Source organism: Simochromis diagramma, unplaced genomic scaffold (assembly GCF_900408965.1).
Source record: "Simochromis diagramma unplaced genomic scaffold, fSimDia1.1 OVJJ01000685.1, whole genome shotgun sequence".
Lineage (NCBI taxonomy): Eukaryota > Metazoa > Chordata > Actinopteri > Cichliformes > Cichlidae > Simochromis > Simochromis diagramma.
The window spans coordinates 7,189,074-7,211,726 of NW_024387477.1; the positions used below are offsets into that span (position 1 = coordinate 7,189,074).

The following is a 22,653-nucleotide window of genomic DNA, read 5'->3' on the forward strand; positions in this document are numbered from 1 at the left end:
CAAACAAACACAGACATTCACTATATTTTTGCCATCACTGAGACTGAGTAGAAATAAAGTGGAAACTAGAGACTGTAAAGTAAACAATGATAAATGCTGCACTGATACTGAAACAAGCAGGAGAAACTGAAAAGCTTTCAGTGGCACAAAGAGAGCTGGTGATGATCCTGTACGGTTTAACAGTAAGCCAAAAGGCACACAGGTGGAATACTAGAGATAAAAACGACAGACCACGCTACATGACACAAAATGCTAATTGTACACACTACGCTTTAGATTTCATCCCGTCCTCTGCACGTTTTATGAACCCTGACAATACTTCCTTCACACGAGGACCAAAAATCTAAATTGGTCTCCTAATTTACAACACATCTGGCTGAGATGATCCTGTTTTGATGCCATTTACTCCCTGAATTATATCATTTCCTATACCCATGATTAAAAAAATGTTCCTTTGATTTAATATATGTGGATGTCTATTATTATTCTTTCGTGTCATTCTAAATATATCAGCTGCAACCTTTAAAGAAAAAAAAAAAAAATACAGGATGAATCCCTGGCACACTCAGTAACAAAAGATATCATCTCCTCCCCTTTCCCCTCCTGACACTGAAGATGGAGGAAGCCGACATGTGATAGTCAGCATTCTCACGTCACTGGAGCAGAAGGAGCCCGAGAGGATCTTTAATAAAACAGACGCATCCCTGCAGCCTGGTAGTTAAATCAAGTGCCCGAGACTCTTATATGGACAAGGTGATACAATCTCCTGAAGGAGGTCATTTCGGACTGGATTTAGCTAACAGGCTAGCAACTTTGCACTTATAAATAAGATGTGAGGAGAGGGTTGGAAACAGTCATCATGACATTTTGCCAATCTGTATCTTCTTCCAGGCCTCAGAAGCAGTGAAAATACAGGAGTCGATGATCCCCGCGACTGTGAACGTCCCTCCGACGATGGCACAAATCTACAAAAAAAGAAAGAAAATGAAAAAACGATCCTGTCAGGCTTCATATTTCAGAGCTTTGATGTCTTCTTCTTAAATCTCAATATCAGCTGGGCCTAATCCTATTTATCAAAACAATGCTCTGCGCCAACGCCACGGAATTTATAGGAATCCAACAAAAAGCCCTGCTGTAGGCTGACTCACAATCTTGAGCCGTGACTCATGATCACATTAAAAACACAGTCATCTCCTACCCATGCCTTAAGTCATGATAACCCTAAACAACACACAAGACGAATAATGGTGTAGCTCATCAGGCAGGCTGCCAACTCAAGCCTGACCGCATTATCAGTCAACAGGAAACTTTCAGATGAGGTGCTACAGGCTACGCCAAAATTCCACCGATGACAAAGGGAGTTGAGGAAGACAAAGGGAGTTCAGAGAGTTAGGAAATGGTCATTAAGTTTCATACCAACAACACGAAAGCTTCATTCAGAAGATGGTTAGACTTTGGTTAGCACAAAAACTAGAAAAAGAAGGGAACGGCTAGCCAGGGGCTTTGATCAGAGATCAACCCAGCAGCTTTATTCTTAACCATGTTAGCAAACATTTGAACGGCTTATTTTCTATCTGTTACTGGGCAGTGAAGATGTTCAATCACAAAGCTGAGATATTTAGCTAAAATGCATGAATGCTAAACATAACTGAAGGGAAGTGCAGGACTTCTCTCCACGTATATGTTTTCTGTTTAGGATCAATGAACCATGAAGCTGTTGCTTTTTGTGATCTACAACAAAACTGGCTGAAATGTAGACCCAGAACATGGCAGTACCTCCACCGTGTTTTACAGATGGCTGTCGACACTGTTGTACCACTCCCCTGACCAAAAAATAATTTTCAGTCGATGTTCTGTGTAATTCGCCATACCTCAGCTTTTTCTCCTTATTTCCCTTCCTTAAGAACGGCTTCTTGACCGCTACCCTTACACTGAGATCAAATTTTAATTCAACTTTAACGAACAGCAGATTAATCAACTGAAGGGCCAGATGTATCTCTCAGGTCAATTTCTTCAGAACATGCCTGACACGTCTTCTGCTGTCATCTATTTCTACAGTTTTCTCATTTTTTTTTTAAGTCTCCAGCTCTTTGGGAATCACTTTGTTGTTGCGCAAATCCTATTTTATGCCACACGGCATAAAAACTGTTATCTTTGACATTTTTCATAGACTTAACTAAAGAAACTGGAATAAAGGTGCTTTTGTGATAAAAACAAAGTGCCTAAAGATACGATTTAAAATATGTTATTTGCCGAGTTGTCTGTTATGTGTAAACACAACACTAGTTCATTCACTGAGTCAGGTGCCTTTTCTATCCTTGAATGATTCATAGGTGGCATAACAAACAAACAGAAAAGGTCACGTACACGACTGAAAATGAGTGAAAAAGCAGCCAAAGTCCAGAGAAAAACTGTGAAAGACTTTCAGAAAAGCTGGAAAATTATTACTTAAGCCCTTTAAAAACAATTCAAGAATATCTGGCTCATTGAAAGCAAAATATAATGAAATAAGGTGTGGTTCAAGACTTTTGCACAGGATAGTAAAAAGTTGATCTTTGGACTTGAACTTGAAAGACCTGCAATTCACATAAAAGCAGCTTTTGTAAACAGCTTTGGGGCCGCGGGCTTTGTGTTTACTCACTGTTGTGATGAAGCGGTAGAGGGGCTGTCTCCGCTCCGTGTACTTCACTGTGATCGGACTGAGATCGTACCTGAACCAGATCGCTGGGATAATTCTTCCCGTGTGGCTGTAAGCAACATATTCCTGTGTGTGTGAAAAAAAAAAAAAAAAAAAGATTACAAGTGAGGAACTTAATCCCATTACGTTTATAAAATAAATCAGCACATATTCTCATCTACAGCGGTGGCAGTGGTGTTTGTGAGTCACTACAGAATCAGTTTCGGAATAAGTCACTCCACAGTCATAAATGATTCAATAAAAATGAATCTCAGCTGAATATTATTCCAATGAAGCAATCTCGAGGAGGCTACAATGTAAATTGAATTATTGTTACGAGCTGACAACGTTATCAGGCGGTATATATAAATCCATTTCTCCAAAATCAGTGCTGCAGTAACTGCCCGACACAATAATGTTGACCACATTAAACACATTTAACACAACGCAGAAGAATGTCGCAGTCCAAGCTCGGATGCGGGCCTCAGCTGGACCACTATTTATGCTTTGGAAATGAGGTTTTGGAAATATTTTGCTCAGGCCCTTATTGTCCCTTCTTCACAGCTGACCTGCAGTGTTATTATTCCACACTCCACTCCCAGCTGTCTTCCTACACAGTTCCAGGAAGTGTTTTTTCTTTTTTTCCTTTATGGTTTGTTGACATCTTGAGAGTTTTTCCAGTCACTAGGATTGAGCTTTCACTTTCAGATGAGTGCAATGTTAACATGAGCTATACGTGCTCCGGCCGTATGCTGACATGGACGCGCTGCCTCTATGATGAGAAAAGGTCATCAGCTAATGAGTGCAGGGATGCGGTACCTTATTGGCTACTGTGTACTGATAAGAGAACCTCTGTCTGCCTGAGAGGTCTTCATACACTGTTGGTACAATCTTCAATATGTAGTCATGTGAAGCAAGAGCTGCAAGAGACATAACATTAATTAAATAAGACAAACAAAGCATCTTCAGTATTCAAGATGAATGCTGTCTTTGTAAAACAAGTTCCCATGTAGTTCTGTCCAGTGAGTGTCTTGTGACATTACATCATCCTAAGCTACATTGCCAAAGGTATTCACTCACCTACCAACCATTGAATTCAGGTGTTCCAATCACTCCCACAGTCATAGTTATATAAAAATCAATCACCTTTAATGTTCTACAAACATATTTTAAAAATCGGTCGCTCAGTGAATTCAAGTGTGGTACCTTGATAGGATGTTGCCTTTGCAATAGGTCCAGTCGTGAAATTCCCTCACTACTAAATAGTCCAGAGTCAGCTGTTAGTGGTATTATAACAAAGCGGAAGTCATAAGCAATCAACCATGAAGCACCTTGTAAGGTCGCTAACTTTCTGCAGAGTCAATCGCTACAAACCCCCAAACTTCATGTGGACTTCAGAATAGCTCAACAGCAGTGTGTAGGGAACTTCATAGAATGGGTTTGCATGGCAAAGAAACCACATGAAAGTCTTACATCACCAAGCTCAATGCAAAGCATTGGATGCAGTAATGTAAAGCACGTCACCACTGGACTCTAGAGCAGTGAAGACTTGTTTTCAGGAATGACGACTCTGGCAATCTGATGGACGAGTCTGGGTTTTTGTGCCAGGAGAACAGTACTTGTCTGACAGCACCGTGCCAAGCGTAAAGTCTAATGAAGAGGGGATTATGGCTCGGGGTTGTTTTTCAGTAGTTGGGCTCAGCCCCTTAAGTTCTATTAAGAACTAAGGGCCCCTTCCTGTTCCAATAAGACCGCATACCAGTGTGCAAAACAAGGTCCATAAAGAAATGGATGAGCAAGTTTGAGCAAAGACTGTGAGCCAGGCCTTCTTGTCCAACATCTGTGTCTGACCTCACAAATGTGCTTCTGGTCAAAAACTCCCATAAACACACTTCTAAACTTTGTGGAAACTTCCCAGAAGATTTAAAGCTGTAAATGGTGGGGCAGCATATAAAACCCGATGGATTAAGAATATGATGACACTCAACTTCATGTGTGTGTGAAGGCAGACAAGGGAATACTTCTGGCAATATGGTGTACGTAAGCACTGTCATAAGTTGGTCATAATTATTACATTTGCTGTCTAGATACATACGATTAGATGACATCTTGTCTGCCCCTCCTAAAGCATTAAAGGCTCCTTGGACTTTCTGTACCTGTGTGACAATGAAGAGAGAAAAGATCTGTGTTCGTATTGCAGATATTCTTCTCCACTTTCTCCATCTAAAAAAATAAAAATGTGTCCCACCTGGAGCTTTTCTCCAAAGGCAAGCTTGTGGATGGTGTGGGTCATGTCAGGGTTTTGAGGCTGTGCTGTGGCACTATGTGTCGACACGTGGAAGTTTCCCGGTACCTGAACACAAATAAACACATTGAGGTGGGTTTGTGCCTAACACCACAAGCACCTGCAAGACATTTAGTTAGCTAATGAGGGAGCCTGAATGCATTTGGTTGGAAACTAAATGTTCCTTGCCTCCCAACCGCGCGTGTTTTACATATTTCCAACTACTCCCCCAAGCATGAGTGTCAATTGTTCAACTGCAGGGTTAATCACTGTAAATGCAGTGGAAAGACTGACGCACAAGATGCAGACGTGAGACAAACACAGCTTCATGGAGCCTAGATTATACGGATAGGTGTAACTAAATCCAAGAGCACCCTCAATTTAGCATAACTCAATTTAGACCCAAGAGGTTAGTGGGGGCAATCTCCATTTTTAACTCGAGTCCAACTCAAATATACAAGCTGACATTCAATCCAAGCTTGCTTGTCAGTAAAATACAAATATCAGCCCGACCCAGTCCATCACAGTGCAACTACTGGGCACAGAAAAGCAGAGTTTTGCAATTTCCTGAAGGGAAGCAGTAGTATAAGTGATTCACACAGCATGTATGGATTAGGCTTCTCGCACTCTCAGGTGAGGTCTTACTTTGTTGATGCTGAACTCTCCCTCAAAGCGACAACCATCACCCTGGTTGAGGGGAATCTTCATGGAGTTCTCTATGTGACCGACCTCGTGGCGTCCCATCTCATCTTGGATGTCCAAACCCACCACTGAAAGCAAAGAAACAAACTCAGACGAGTGCGAGGACGATCGGCCAATAAATCGTTTTGTTAAACAACAGAAGGGAATCAACAAAAAAAAAAAAAAAAAAAAACATTGACAGTTTTTCTGAGACTTATTTGTTTTAGTGATTACTTTAATCTCTAAGATATCCGGAAAACAATGATGAACTCAAGTGATTTTTTTTAACTCTATAAAATAAGCAAATATTTGCTTATTTTATTGATGAGTTTCAGCAAAAATCAGCAATCTGGGAGCATCACCACCTTCTGGTTAAATATGAGCAGCTGTTTGTTGTTGCTGTTTTATTTATTTTATTTTGAAAAACCAAACAAGCACTTTTTATTCAAAAAGAAAAAGAGAATATCTGATTATCACTGCACAAAGTGACCCACAGAGTAAACACACAATCAGACCATTTATGATACCCAATCACCCCCGTCTCCCCATGTCGGTGTTTTTCCATTTAGACTTCACCCCTTTCTTTTAGGCTGCGGTGGCACACATTGGCAGTGGCCTATTTTCAGAGCCTGCCTGCATTTTATGTCACCCACGAGTGCACAGAGAGAGAGAGAGGGATGTCTGCTTGATCTGTGCTAAAAACCTCCACATGCCGTCTGTCTGACCTTTGACATTCAAGACGGGATTCTCCCCCCTCTCCATCTCTATCCAGATCTCAAAATACAGTGCATAAATATAAGTGACGTGTGTGTGTGTGTGTATGCGCCAGTGAGAGATGGTTGTTTCTCCTTTTTAAGACATTTCGGACTGGAAGCAGGTTGAAAGAAAGTGGAGGTTAGTATAAGGTTATTTACACGCGGATGTGCTTTTCCATGAAGTCACAAATCAAGGCGGGGCAACCGGTAAAGGTCACCGAAGAGAGATGATGTTTAACTCTGGAGCAGCAGAGCAGATAAACGCTAAAACCAGGGGATGGAAATGTCAGGTTTTCCATGATGAAAGAGCCTCTTCCTTGAAGTAAATTTGCAGCGGATGACAAACTCTTTGGAAAATTGACTTGTGTAGAATATTAACTCGTGAGGAGAGGAACATTTCTGCTCATTACGTGCAGCTGCACTGTGTGGTCAAACCGACGTGTTTGAGCTGGTATTTAAGTGGGACCCAAACTTGAGGGGGGAAGGGAAAGGGCTTCAATTTTGCAATTAAACAAAACGACCTATACATACAATCATCAAGAGCTTTCATTAGTAACGGCAGGGGGACGGCCTTTGTTTAGGCATGCCATGAGTGAGTGAGCTCGTCTGAACACATGGCCAGCAGCTGTGTGTCTGCGTGCCAAAGCCTCTATCGCACAAATCTGGACTTAATTTTCACACAAGCAAGTTATAAGCTTTTCCATTTTTGGATATCGCCCGAGCTGAATCGATGTGTGAGTTTTCTGCGCTGTCCCGAGACCTGCCGGTGTATTTGTGCAAGTGATTTGTCATTTGGCATAGATTTAGAGGAGGGGCTGGGGGAAGGCATGAGGAGCACAAAAGTGACCTGGCACCCTTCAATCGCACGTTCCACAGACATCTGAGCGCAGGGTACGAGCCAGTAGAGGCGACTTAATGTGAAACACAGATCACATCTGTGTGGCAGCATGAGATTCAACAGGAGATGCAGAGGATGCTCTCGTCTTATCTACGAGCATGCCAGACCAAAACTGCCAATGCAGTATTGTGAAATGTTCTAAAGCATGCCTCATTTCTTTACATTTTGCTAGGAAAATGGAAAATAGATGCAGCAGGTTACTGAAACATATATGGAAATACAGTATTATATGGCAAAAACAGTTCTAATGAGGTGGGAAGTCAATATTCATTCACACAGCCTGAACTCTCTTAGACAGATCGTCTAATAGTTCTCTTTTTTTGGATGTTTCTACCTTTTGTTCTGTTCTCTGTCAAAATGATCCCACGCTGCTTCAAAAATGCTGAAGTCCAGGCTCTGTGGTGGGCAATCCTTGACTGAAGCTGTTTCATTGTGTTTTTTTCTTTCCACCTACACCTTTACTGCACTGACAGTGTGTTTGGGATCACTAACATGCTGAAATATAAAGCTGTTGCCAATCAACACTTTCCAGATGATACTGTATAGTAAATCAAAATCTTATGAGACTTTTCTGCATTTATAATTCCATCAATTCTCACAATATTCTCAAAATAATTCAAATTTAGATTCATCACTCTATAAGACTCGTTGCCATTGATTTTCAGTCCAATTCTTGTGGAATTTGGTATACCTCAGGCTTTTCTCCCTCTTTATCATCATTAATAATGGCTTCTTGAGAGCACACCCTTTCACCGAGCCCATTGAAGTTTCAGTGAAGAGTAAATGGATCAACTGAAGGTCCAGACGCATCCTGTGTCAGGTCTTTGATGCTGATTAACCGCTATTTTTAAAGCTAAAAATTTTAAGTTTCTGTTATGCGTGGACACAAAATAGCTGATTTGTCCCTTGAATTGTTAAATTGTGCCTTTTCTATACTCGAATGATTCATAGGTCAGCGCTAAGTGGTTTTAAAAAAAAAAAAAATCATATGAACTAATAAAGAACTGAGGGCTTGCTCAAGACATTTGCACATCACTGTAGTTTTGAGAGTCTGTTTCTTTATCTAAGGGATAGTTTATCCTTTGCTAATATGACAGGTTAAATGACAGGGCACACAGTAAGCATGAGTCAGATAAAGGGGAAAAACTGTTAAAAGAGGCCTTACAAAGTGCGGAAGAAAAAAATACAGAAACAGAAGATGTAATGCAAAGAAATAGATATTTGTATATATGTATATACTCACAATCACAGTGTAAGTTTGGCAAACTGATGTTTAAACTCACTTCTATCTTCCCACCACTGTCTTTATCGGGATCATCCACATACAGTTCATTTACACTGCAATGGATGGAGAAAAGAAAGGTTAGAGATGGTTAGAACAGAAAATCAACTTTTAATTTAAAGAAATGTGGTATTTTCATTAGAAAAAGACACTTTTCTCCCTCGACGTCATGCTATTGTGCGCCACTTTAATAGTAGGGGACTCATCTTCTGCCAAATTGCAAGGAGAGAGCATTTGTGTATCTCTGCCGGTGTAATTTCCTTTCGGTCACACCCTTACCAAGTCATCGCTTATTACACATTGCCAAGAGGCTGACGCATGCACAAAGCCAATTTCCTGTCACAAATTTGACTCCATTCATTGGTTATAACACTGGCTGGGCAGAATACATCATAATGAGGGCATTGACATTCATAATTAAGTCCCTGTTTGTGCCTGCGTGGTAACCAGGGAACTGTGCGTTTCAGCCGGAGGATATTACAGACGAGCGGCAGTACCTACATTTCAGTGGCTATGAATCCCGTCAGCTCAGACAGGAAGAGGAAGAGTATGAAGACACAGCAGAGGATGGAAACTGTGGGCAAAGAGGAAGAAAGTCAGAATGAAGACACTGTTCAAACCTAGGTCACTGGTGATGTCTCATATATCACTTCTTTCACATAGAAGTTACACAAGCTTTACACAGAATGATGCAAGTCAAATGATCTGGACTGACTGGGTCTTAAGGAACGGCTGACGTAAGCTATTGGTATTAATGAAATCACAGCAGCTAAAAAAATAAATCCCTAAATAGCAGTTTTACTGACAGTGTTAGCCCTCCCATTATGTTGTTTTTTCTTTCTTTTAAAGAACCTCCTACAGTAATTACACATTAAATACCAGCACAGCAGGCGGCCATTACAGCATTTCTTCTTTGAGAGAGGTGATCTCATGCTACGCCTTAGTAAGCCCTACAAACAACATTTTAGGCTTCCTTAAACTCACACACTGACAGTCACCCAGACCAAAAATGGCTTCCACAAAAGAGGCTGAGCAGAAACCAAAGTAGGAAAAATTAACTTTAACTGTTCAGTGTCTTTGTGCCGACATAAAGCCTAAGCTTAAAAACACACTAAAGGAGAAGCAGCCAGGTCGTCCGCTTCCCTCCATGTGCCAAACTAATCAGCCGAAGAGTCAAATAAAAGAGTGGCCATGTGTTTACTAAGATAAATATGGAAGGAACTGATCTGTGTCTGTGGTCTATCTGGTATGGTGAGAGCCTTGGTTAGAAAGCTCTCGCTCAGCAGGTGAGGCATGTTTACGTGGCAACCGTCTCCTAGGTTCGCACAGTCACGTGACCTTGTGGTTTAGCAGGGCGTCACAGGCGGACCTGCGGCTGGAGGAAGCTTTACATAAGGTAATATTTAACCAACAAACAAGGGAGTGTCACTGTGACACATAGATTACGAATTCAGGTTCATTAAAAAACTTGTACAGTAAGTTTTCCCTGCCTTCAAAGGATGCAATATAGGACGATGATTACTAAAGATGAGTGATTTTTAATAGTCTCACAATGGAAATACTGACACCCCGAAATGATTTACAAAGACATGACATGACTGTCTTCCATTTACGCTCCAGCTTATCCGGACAGCTCGGACATTCTTTGGACTGTGACACAAAGGAATCGGCTACAATAACACCATGAATCAGTCACTGACATTTGAAACTAGCCCTATTTATGCAATCAGATGTGGCTTTTTTGTTACATCTTTGTTCCTTCTAAGGCTCATTTTCCCCACATAGCACAGGCAAATTTGATTTTTTATTTTATTTTTTTTCCACACCAGCCTGGGCAAAAAAAAACCACACAAATACCAAGAGAGAAAAATCTGACAAACAAGAGACTGTTACATTAAATCCAAAACGTGAGTAGTTCCAGAAACCACAGTGGCCAAACAGAGCTTTTGTTTAGGGTAAACTGAGCCCTGCAGAATGTGCCCTGGGGCAACAAAAGCAGATGAGGGTCAAATATTTGGCCTTTTGTGAAAAGGCAGGCTCTGATTCTTTTTTGCCACCGTGACCTGAATGTTATTCGGCCTGCTGTGGATGAAGCATTAACAGGTTTCTAATATCCCAATCTAACCAGTGGCGTCATCCCTAGACAGCGGATGGAGACAGGAAGGGAGTTAACTGAGTGCAGGAAAAACTTATATCCATTTCCTCTTGGGTGGAAACGTTAGTGTATAACTTTAGTAACTTCTTTCTGCTTTCCATACAGAAAATTATTTTTCTCTGCCTTAAAAGGGTCCAATACTGAAATAACACTTTTAGTTTATCCACTGTGTCATGAGTTTTGTTGACAGTTTTCCTACTATGTGTCTTTGTCAGCTGACTAATGAATAAGACTGCTGCCAAAAATGTGTCATCAGAGCTCTTGTCTTCTATCAAGCAGTGAATAATCAATATAGCCCCTGATTACACAATGACTTATTGATGACAAGTAGGACAACTCATGACCTGACAGGAAAAAGCAGTCAGATTTCCACTGAGGACTCCTGAGGTGCCAGTGACTATGACACAGCATGATTATTAGCATTTTTGTCATACCAGATGTGCTAAAACAGGTACTGCACCAAGCTGTTTGCTTTTTACATAAGAGCATACCTCTGTGCTGACAAAAGGGAAGTACTTGAATCACAATTACTTGTCATCGTTTTCCTAAACATCTGCCTCCCAGAGCAGGGACTGGCATCTGATTCTATTTACTTTTTATGTTCAAGCTGAAGAAGAAGGTTACAGACTGTGAAGCCCTGCTAGCACTCAAATGTCATTTTGAGTTAAGAATGAGGCGGTTTAAAGACAGAGTAATCAAAATAAAGTACTGTGCAACAGTCTCGAGTCACTGTTAATTTCTTTGTATTTTAACTCCAAGGAGCCAGACTTTATTGTAAGAGAACAATAGTTCCTCAGGCTTTCTGAAGGTCTTTCTATGCTTTTCACTGGACATTGGCTGCACATTTGTCACATATTTTCAGTCTACTTCTCGCACCCGACCGTTTGGAGAAAGGTACAACAGTGAGTGTCTCGTTAGAATTACTGCACCCACTTTCCATGCAAAATATAAAGCAATGTGTGGTGGATTCAGAGCTTTGTACAGTGCTCTATGTTAAAAAAAAATACAAAGTCCATTATGCCTCCAAAAACAAACTTTGGATTAAAGTGTGTGTGTTTTAACTAGCTGGTGTATTGTATGCCAGAGCTAGAATGTAATTAGCATAAAGATGGGCTAGCTATAGATGAAAGTTATTTTTTTTTATTTCTGGTTGATTCAGTCTGGTTGATTAATGACAAGCAAATGTTCCTGTTAATATACTTCAATTAACTATTGCTAAAAAAGTGAATCACTAAACAGGTGAACAAGCCAAGAGGATAAATGATGCTAGGTTAGCCCTGCTTACACAGCTTAGCTTAAAAAAAAATAGTTTTTAGCAGCTCTGATATTCAACAATTAGTATGTTTCTACTTTTTTTTTTCTTTTTTTATGTAAAGTTGAGCAAGTTCTTTTTATTATAGTGAACAAAAATAGTATGTTGTAGTTCTACTTTGTTGCATACCTTTATTTCATTTGAGATGTCTATAATTGTGAGTCAACTATAATCAAAAAGTGCTGTGTTCATTTTGCAACACCTATTCTGAACTACTAAAATATTAATACTAAAGTTACTAAAAGCTACACTGAAATTAAACACTGACATTTACACTAAAGTGAACTGATTGACTCTACTATGGAAATAAGCTGAGGCCTTTAGACTACGTCCACACTAGCCCGGATAGATTTGAAAATGGCGTTTTCTACTGAAAACACTCCGCGTCCACACTAGCGTTTTCAGTCATTTTCACAGAGTTGTGCGTCCACTTTAAAACGGCCGAAAACGCTTACGTTCCAGTCCTGCGCATGCGTGAAGCGCCAGATGATTTGGCCTGCCTCATTTCTGTCAGCCGTTTATTTACTTTCCGGCTCTTTGAAACATCGCAGCAAAAGGTTGAGGAAAATTTTTTAAATGGACTGACAATGAGGTGGAGTTGTTGCTGCGAGTAACACAGAAGTACAAAGTAGCAAGAGCGAGTGAGAATTAAATAATTTGAAGAAAAGCTAATAGTTTTGCAATTTTCATTAGTTTTTATTTTTATTTAGTTTTGACTTCAGATTTTCAATTTTATATCAGTTTTAATTAGTTTTTACCATTTGTTTGCTAGTTTAGTTTAGTTTTTATTTTTATCTTCTGCTTATCCTTGGGTATGTTGCTATTCCAGCTACCATACCCTGCACACTGGAAAGGTCGCCAGTCTGTCACAGGGCTAACACACAGTGACAGACAACTCGCATTCCCACCTATAGGGAACCTATGGGTTATTAAAAAAATAAATAAAATTAGGGCAGATGAACAACCATTGATACCAGGCAACTATAAAAGATATATCTTGGCCCCAATGAGACTATTAACTCTTGCAGCACTGGGTCTTCGTAATTTTGGTTCAAGTGATTTGCTAAACTTTTGGAAGGCAACTGACTCACACAGTTGTGTAGATATCCCAGGCTCAATAAACATATTCACCAACGCTTCCTCTCGCTTGTGATGTTCCTGCGAATTGACCAACTAGCAGCCATTGGGTCGCTGTTGGAAGCACTGCATTAATGTTTTTTGTGGAGTTCTCTTGGGATGCATCACGCTGCCTTGCCTGGGGCAAACTTCTGTTTCTGGGGATGAGGATTGGGCGTGCTCCCTTACCTTCTCAAGGTAAGCTAGGTTAGCCTTCTTGTGCGAGCTTTTCAAGTGCACTTTAAGGTTTGTGGGATTTTTTTTTCCCCTTTAGAAATGCACCGCATAATTTGTCTCATTCCATTACAAGACCCTTGCTTTTATCTAAAACACAATCATATTCAAAGTAATCTGAAATTGGACTGTAGCGATTTCTCCCGACTTTTGCTGACACGATTCTGCGTGGGACGGAGCAGCAACACAGACGACTCGACTAACGTACTTGCCACCTGCTGGCATAATGAGACACAGCAAGAAAAAAAACCTGGAAACTAAACTTCATTTTCACCCTAGACTATTGTATGACACACACACACATCAATGAAAACTAAACACATTTTTGCTATAAATTCAGTTAATTTTAGTTAGTTTTGTGAACACTCATTACAGTTTTAGTTCGTTTTCCTTTTTTTGCAAAGTCTTGTTTTTATTTTTATTTCCGTTAATGAAAATATTTTTTCACTTCTAGTTTTCGTTATTTCGTTAGTTTTCATTAACGATAATAACCTTGGTACAAACTGATATTAATCTTTAATAGGGCTGTGAAAATTGAGAGCAAACAAAACAACTGCTGTATAATGCCCTCTGCTATCTTTGTTTAATTGGTCACATGACTGCATCACATGACTAAAATGCATCATCATTTTTAGAAAGTCTACGTTTTCACTGTCCACACTGCGACGCAAACGCACCGTCTTCAAATGTATTCGTTTTCGAGAGCGTTTTCAAAACGCCGTCTCAGTGTGGATGGGAGGCCAAAACGGAGAGAAAACGAAAACGCATTAGTGTAGACGTAGCCTTAATCAGCACAAAGATAGCCCATACACACAAATCTAAGCACCTATGGCACAAACATTAACACATGCCATCTTATTTGTTCAAAATATGGTTTCTCGCCTTTACACTTTGGTTTGTGTTAATTCTCACTCTAAGTCCTGCAGAGGCAGATTTTGCTACCAGCAGCCAGAGCAGTCAGAACGAGTGTTTTGGCTGATGTCAAACTACTGCAAGCAGCTGTACAGTCACGAAGGATGACCTTTTCAGTTAACTTTCACTGGAAAAAGTGATTACGTCTCACATCTTATTTTTGCCACATTTTGCATCTTCCATTTATAGAAGCAAGATTCAGGAATTCCTTTCACATATGTGGAACAAACCCCCCCCCCAAAAAAAAATTACAAAAAAATGAAAACCTTAAAGTAGATGCTCATAACTTTGGCCTGTGAGTGAAGGACTACTCACTGAAAGCTCCTGTGTATGTTGGCTGGGTGAGATCCTTTGGCACTTTCCTGTAGATATCAAATCTGAGGAGAGACAAAAAGAAATATATAGCAAATGTAAATATTATGTGCTGAAAAACGTTGCACATTCTGTACCCATCATGCCTTGCGATATTACAGAAGCGCGGTGGAATCTTAGCTTTGGACGTCCGCCATTATATATAACAGATCCAGACGGCCAACCGCAACACATACAAACACACACGCGCACTTTTACAGGGTTACACCTCTTCCTTTGAATGTCTGCTCTGTAATTATGAACTGACCCCAACAAAGGTCTAACACTCCACACATACACAAAGCCAACAAAAACACACACAGAAACATAAACACAAGTTCACCGACAAATTTAAATCATATGGTTTCATCTTCTTGGCAGTAAGTGGATATAAGAACTGCTGATTTACTCTCGGTAAAATCCTCAGTTTAACATTTTTGGATATTTCTAAAAATACCTTTCTTAAACTGCTCGTAAATCAGGGTTTAAGAGATGGGAAGATCATTTCCACCTGACACAATCGACTCTGCTTGTGAAATACTGTTCTTGCCAATTTTGGAAGCTAGAAAAAGGAAGGAGAAAAAATCTGCTACTCAACACCAAAACTATTTCGGTTCAGGACTTCTTGCGCTTGTCCTTTTTGGGCAGTGAAAAATCTTTTGGCTGACTGTGCAAACTCCTCCCACACCCCGATCTCCCCACTCAACTCTCCTTAGCCGTCTCCTACCAAAACAATCACATCTGTCTACATTTCTTCCACTTAGAGCGTCCAGAAAAATAATCACAGCTAATGCAATGCAGGGCCGGGGAGGAAGTATGAGGGTGGGCTTCCTGTAATCCACCTCTGTTTCTTCTCTCGATGTTGCATAACCTCCTGTTTTAACGCCTTTGTTTTAATGTGAAGCACTCCTAGATCCCAAAACTCTCATTCAGCATTCCTCTATGCGTATATCATCACAGTATACATCCATACTAATGTAGATAGATAATGTGCACTGCCTTTCCTCACATAAAACAACCTGATAGGTGGAGCAAAATGATATACATCCCCACCATGTGAAGGCCTTGTAAGTCAAGTTCTAGTCTTTTCCACGTCTTTGGAGTTTATTCAAGTATTACTTACGCATTCTGCGGTGTAGATGGTATGAGTAGACTAAAGCTGAAGGCAGATTGTGGTCATAGTGGTATTATTTGGAACAGAGATGTTCGAGAAATGTATTCAGCCACTGATAAGAACGTAAAACAACTGAGCTCATTTTATGAATATGCAAGTTGTGCAGTTTGTCAAGTTCAGCATTATGGCAGGAAAGGATCATTTTGCATAAAGGAAGTTCATCTGGAATATATTTGGATTATTCTTGTTTATACAAATACAGGTTTTTTTTCAGCTTAATTAGAGAAACAGTTCAGCTACATGCACATGTATTTTAGAAAATTGACCTTTTTCTATGCATTTTTGCCTTCTGTACACATGTAAACTGAGCTTTTAAAATACTCCTTGTTGTCTTTCAGTGTCAAATGTGTGAGCCTTTACCGTCTTTTTTTTTTTTTTTTAAGTCAGGCTTCTGATTGGCTAGCATTTCCATACAACTAGTGTTTTATCACTACTTTTGTGCTCCTGACAATGCATGACATTAGTTCTTGTATTTTCATAAGGCCTGAGATAGTTTCCATAGCATTGCTTACGTGGACAGGATTTTTTATTTTTTATTTTTTTTCTTTAAACAAAAGCTATAAATTCCCCTTATAAAAACTACATGTGTATCTGTGGAGATAGATAGATATCTATCTATATAATAAAACTTTGTTTTTAACAGTTGAAGGTGTTGAAAAAAAAGAAAAAAGAACAATATGACATCACTATCACTGACTCCACATACAATATTGGCTCAAGTATTTCGAATTACACATCATCTGATTTTAAAAGGTGACCCATGTAACCACACTATTCACTAGTTAAAAGCAATGAGCTGCAGGCAGACACGCTTCCTCGCTCACGTATGTCATTTTGCTTTGACATTAAAGTAAAAACATACTGTGATCATGTCATCCTACTGGAATAACACCGCTGTTTCACAGTGTCCCGCACTTCAAACCAGGGGTAGGTAAATAAAGGTCTGATTTAAGATTATACCACAAAAGGACAATAATAGATAAGGCCACAACACACAACTTTCACTTGACAGTAACCAAAATGAGTTGTGTTTACTGCCTCACAGCTAAACTATTTCAGTTTTGTTTTTTTTTTTTTTTTTTTTAAAACAGACTTATTGTAACATTTTAAAGCAGTCCTACAATGTGTTCACTCTGAGGTGACAAAGGTTAATGAATTCATTAGTAAAATTAATATGTTCATTACACTAAACAACAGTTTAGGAGAAACTTCAGACACTAGTAAAGCTTCAACAAGTATTAAACAGTTAGCATAAATGTTAACCTGGTTGTCACACATGTTAACTTAAGCAGTTTAATGATTTGTAATTAGCTACACTAGCCGTCTGTTATCATCATCGTAGTGGCTAGCAGAAGTAATTACTGCCGGCTGACTGGATGGAATATTGAGTAGTGACAGAGCAGGTTGTGGACACATGGAAACACGTGGGTCGCCTGCTGTGCAGAGCAGCGGGGGAACCGTAGCTGAACTGAGTAGAGAGTCCAGAGTGTGGAGAACTAATCCGAGAACATAAAGAGTGGAATCCAGAGCAGAGCAGAGCTGCAGGCTTTTCGACTTTTAAAGTAACTGGTTAAAAAGTTTCTTATTTCCTTGATTGCAGCTTCAAAATGTAGTCAGTAACTTTATAATAATAAAGTACAATTTATAAAGTTAAACCTTTTAAAGTCAGCAATTTAAAAAATATTTAAAATTTAAAATTAAAGAAAATATACTTTAAAGAAAAACATGACTATACACTTACTGAAGTGTTAAAAAAAAAAAAAAAAAAAAAAGACTGACATAAACTTTCAGTATATGTATTTTTAACCTGTGCGACACTGTGGTTTTATCAAACTATCTCTACTCAGAACACTTCATGAATATTTATGATGAGGTTCAAGGGTTCACATCTCAGTGTACCACTTACATTCGTAATTTCCTGAATTACAGTCAACACATCTCCTTCCGTCACATCTCACTGCTCAGATGTTATGTGATTAGGGAGGACATGATGTACCAGCATCTAACTGTTAACACCATGACACGAAAACACAAGCCTACTTTTCTAGGGTCTTAAATAAATAAGCCGAATCTCGCAAATGACTCACGGTGAGTCAGTAGTTTGTTCCATGTATAGCCGAGTAAACCCACATTACAGACGATCAAGGTTCTTCTTTTCACACCTTACACCACAGAATATAAGCAATACTTCTCTCTTTACGTAGGTAACCCAACTGCTGTTACGATAAAGTCATTACTGCAATTATTGAAAAAACAGGGAGAATCCATATTAAGCCTCTAAAGTGACCATGTAATAAACACAGCAGATCATCGGGTTGGCTAACACAAAATGTCCTTGTGCCAATAAATGACATAATCTAAAGGACATTAAACTTGGGCATAAAAGCCTTTCGGTGATTCACTCGTTCCTTCAGTGACGCTGTTCGGTCATCCTGAATGAGATGATCCTCATTGTTGGAAGTTGGCATTTGTGGAAGAACTTTATTACTGTTGAAATGTCAATCTACAGCAGCTGAGAAAGATACGCATTTCTAGAAAAGACCAAACCTAGAAATTTACTACCACATATTAGAAGGGGAACACAAGACCGTATATGTGTACACCATCCTGCTGCTGGAAAAAAAAAAAAACCTAGAACACCAACTGTACATTAATCCAGAGCTTAAAATAGTCCCTAACAAATACACAAGTAACTCTTTGAGGAAAGCTGTGTGTCTTTTTTTTTAAAAGAAATGAAAATGTGTACATGCAATTAGGTTTTAAATTTTAAATTAGCACCTTATTATTTTTGCTCATTAGATTTATGAACATAAAGGCAGAAAAACACCAGCTTCGCACTTTAGCTTATTTGTTGTGCGCTTTGAAATAAATAACCTGCACATTCTGAGAATACATCCTACTTTTGTGGATGGTGCAATCTATGGTAGCCAAAAAGTGTTACACACCCTCACGCTGGTGACTAACCCTGCAGTATTTTTGAAAGGACAACACCTCGAAACAGTTACTCAAGCCTTTTCTAGCTGTTGCAATGCGGGTTTTGTATGATCGAGGCATCAAGCAAAGCATCCAACGATGAGAATCTGACCTCTTGTGACACACAGTTCATCGAGAGGGTTTTTTCTTCTGTAGTAAAATCATTCTGTCAGCACAACACAGCTGTAATCTTTGGAAAAAGATGACAGACACTGATTTCCAGTTTGACCGTGCTGTTGATCATTTTCATCAATCTGTCCGATTTTTCTGCGTTAACATTCAGCACAGCTATACAGCTATCTGAAAACTGTGATTACTTCACATTAAATAGAGCTGGGAGGATTAGCTGAAACATTGTCACATATGAGCCTTGTTGGTTCCTATTGACCTATCAGCAAATGACATCACATTTACTAATGGAAGCTGTGGCTCAGGACCTGGGATGGGCAATTGATTTTCCCTAGGGTCCATGTGAGAAACTGTAACTGTTGCGCTAGTAAGCCAAACTCAATTCTGCTCAATATGAACTTTCTCTCTTTATAAACTGCTACCAGTAAGAATTAATGTTACAATTAGGCCCTAAATGTGGCTCCCTGGTAAGATTAACTGCACAAGCTCTGCACAAGAGACAGAGCGGGTCATCTGCTATTCGGAAGGTCATGGTAAAGTTGCGAAAACGTCCTTGGGCAAGGGAGTGAACCCCATACTCCTCCAGATGGCATAGAACAAAGCACTGTGTGAATGGGTGACTAAAGCTTGTAGTAAGGGGCGATCGTGGCTCAAGAGACTGGTGGTGGTCAGAATGTCTGGGAGCCTCGCCTCTGTCAGTGTGCCCCAGGGCAGCTGTGGCTACAATGTAGCTTGCCATCACCAGTGTGTGAATGGGTGGATGACTGAATGTAGTGTAAAGCGCTTTGGGGTCCATAGGGACTAAGTAAAGCTATATACAAATACAGGCCATTTACCATTTACAATAAAAGGCACTTTGAGTGCTCGGTTAGACCCAGTCCATACTCAAATATTGTGCTACATTAATTGTGTGTGTCAAAGATAGTGTTTTGAGAATTTTTTTTAAATTTAGATGGTAAGAAACCAACAGACAAACAACTAAAAGGCACTTGAATAAGCCCAAAATGTAACACTGCAATCCACAGGCAGGAAACATAAATATTATTAACAAGTACAAGCACTTTACAACTTAATTTGCTGTCAAAATAAAATACATAGAAGATATTTTGTTTTTGACTTTGCTAAATGTTTTTCTTCAATATAGCAGCTGCTTTGTTAAAATACTGTTAGGAACTTTTGTTGGGTCTGGTGAGCAACATAATAACTGCAAAAGTAATACATTACTTATTCAGAGCCTCTGAAGAGATACGTTTTGTATGTGTTTAATTAGTTTCCAGAACACGCTGCAGTTGAGTTTATCAGATACCATTTTAGACTCTGTATAAATGTGTGAAGTTTCATCTCTGTGAACTTAACAGTTGTGACTGTGGATATGGCAGATTTCCATTCAAAATCTAAAGGCTGGCTCAAAATGTGTTCTTACTAAATTTGTCTTGGCACTGGCAAACAGGAGTGAGCATTATGCAAATGGGCAATGCAAATAACCTGTTTTTTTATTCTAACTGGCCGTACTCTATTGATAGGTTTAACAGCCCTGTAGAGAAAGTGTGGCAAACAAGTTTAAGTTGCAGATTAATAGCTTGAATGGCTCTGCAATGGCTGTGTTCCGGTTTCACTGTTTATTGGTGGCTAATGACTGAGTGTTTTGATGTTTGTGTACTGAACGTGCTACACAGTTTCTTTTGTAAACCAAACCAACCGTGCTGATTGTAATCGGGCTCACGTCTGGCAAAGCTGGTCGAGGACATTTGCACATGCGCAAAAAAACGAACCCACACAAAAACCCGAGCATCACTGCGGCGACTTAACGAAAAACCCGTGCATAAAAAAATGTTTCTTTTTTAAAAAAAACTGAGCTCGCTCATGTCAAACGCAACACATCATTGTGATAACTTTGGCTGCCTCAGTAGCATGTGATGCTGAGCCAACTGTTAATTCATCTAGAGCTCACAGACAGCAGACCACCACCACCACCACCACCACTTTCCACTTCATATCCCGCCACAAAGAACCGGAAGCCCCCCGTACTCACCTCCTAACATCGAAAGTCATGATGTTTGCACGTTGGACAGGGGCGTTAAAAAGAAGAAAACTACAAACAACAGGAGACCATACTATCTTCAACGCTACCGGTTGTTCATGGGTACCGGGCTGACGTCAGCTTAGGACGCTTTGCAGAAGCTGATTGGCTGAGATGTACTTCCTGTTCACTATGATTCTTCTTCCTCCGAGTGATGCAGCCGTATTATAACGGGCCGAAACATGAATGGGAAAACGTTTTTTAAATTAAGAAATAATTCAAAATTAACATTAAGATTAACATTAAGATTTTTACTCAGTTGTATATAGTATTTGTATTTGTATTCTATTTTTATCTTATTGTATATTTATTTTATTTTATTCTACTGTATATAGTATTTTATTCTATTCTGTACAGTTGTGTACTGTATTTATTCTTATTGTATTCTAATTTTTGCCTCAAAACTTTTGCACTGTCCACTTCCTGCTGTGACAAAACAAATTTCCCACGTGTGGGACTAATAAAGGTTATCTTATCTTATCTTATCTTAACAAAAGATGAACTTGTGCAATACGATCACATTTTTTAAAAATAATTTTATTGACTGAAAACTATAGAGTGTTTTTTTTTATTTATTTAGTAACGTGAATTTTAAGAGGAAAAGGAATTATGAATTTTATGACAAAAATGGGCAATACAAACTGCTCAAAACTCAAATTTAATCCAGTATTATCCATGTGTTATGCTTTTACTCTTATTTTTCGCTTTCTTTTTTAATATGTGCAGCAAGAGAACAAAAATATTTTAAAAATGTTTAAAAAAATTATGTACTACTCCAAGTCTCATTCACCTACACATTTTAAAAGTAAATATTTAGCTGACATTCACATACACCCTCACTGCAGTGATGGATGAATTGTGGGTAACTCAGGGTTCAGCATCTTGCCCAATAATACTTTAGTTCATTCTTTGATTTTCCCAATTGGTCTGCACTGATACTTGTGTAGCACTTTTCTGCTCATTTTCTTACAACATGCCTCAATATACAAATTCATACAAGCATTATGTCATCATGAGAACATAGCAAGCCAGGTATTAACTCACCAACCTTCTGATTAGTGGCCGACCAGCTCTACCACCTGTGCCAAATTGCCACAGAGGAAAAGGTTCTCTTCCCCTTTTTTTAAAATAATGCTAACAACTCTTTCTTACCAAGAAATGAAAATTTATAAACATAAAACTCTGCCACCTCAGTGGCTGTATCTAAGGAGGACTCTATCAGAAGGTTGGTGGATGAATCCCTACATTCTCAAAGTATCCTTATGAAAGAATCCTTGGGCAAGATCCACAACACTAAGACGCCCCCAATGCATTTGTGTGTGTGAATGCTGAAACAACAGCTATGTATGTGATTTGGTGAGTGAGACTAGGAAGTGCTTGTAGTGCTAAACTTGAGTAGAAAAGTGTTTTAAAAGTACCAGTCCATAAATTATGAATAGAAAACTATTATACAATTGTACATATGACAGGTAAAGGTAGTTTTGAGTAACTTTTTAGGAGTCCAAACAATAGATTGTTTTAAAGAAAGGTGTTATTTAATAAAAGAACATGGGTTTTTATCATTACTGTTATTCATGTTGTTCTTACTTCTAAAAGTAAGTAAGACACTTTGCCCTTCTCCCGCCCCCCCCTCCCGCCAT

At 39.3% G+C, this 22,653-nt stretch overlaps 1 protein-coding gene across 1 annotated transcript; it reads right to left on the reverse strand.

The window, feature by feature from the left end:
* Positions 1-174: 174 nt before the first annotated feature.
* Positions 175-21,145, reverse strand: ergic1 (endoplasmic reticulum-golgi intermediate compartment 1). Its single transcript, XM_040015509.1, has 10 exons — positions 20,966-21,145; positions 14,622-14,683; positions 9,079-9,151; positions 8,539-8,633; positions 5,607-5,731; positions 4,926-5,030; positions 4,773-4,833; positions 3,497-3,597; positions 2,642-2,764; positions 175-965 (listed from the first exon to the last, which is right to left on the reverse strand). The coding sequence occupies exons 1-10, from the start codon at positions 20,983-20,985 to the stop codon at positions 858-860; spliced, it is 873 nt and encodes a 290-aa protein (XP_039871443.1). The 5' UTR covers positions 20,986-21,145; the 3' UTR covers positions 175-857.
* Between the last annotated feature and the right edge of the window lie 1,508 nt (positions 21,146-22,653).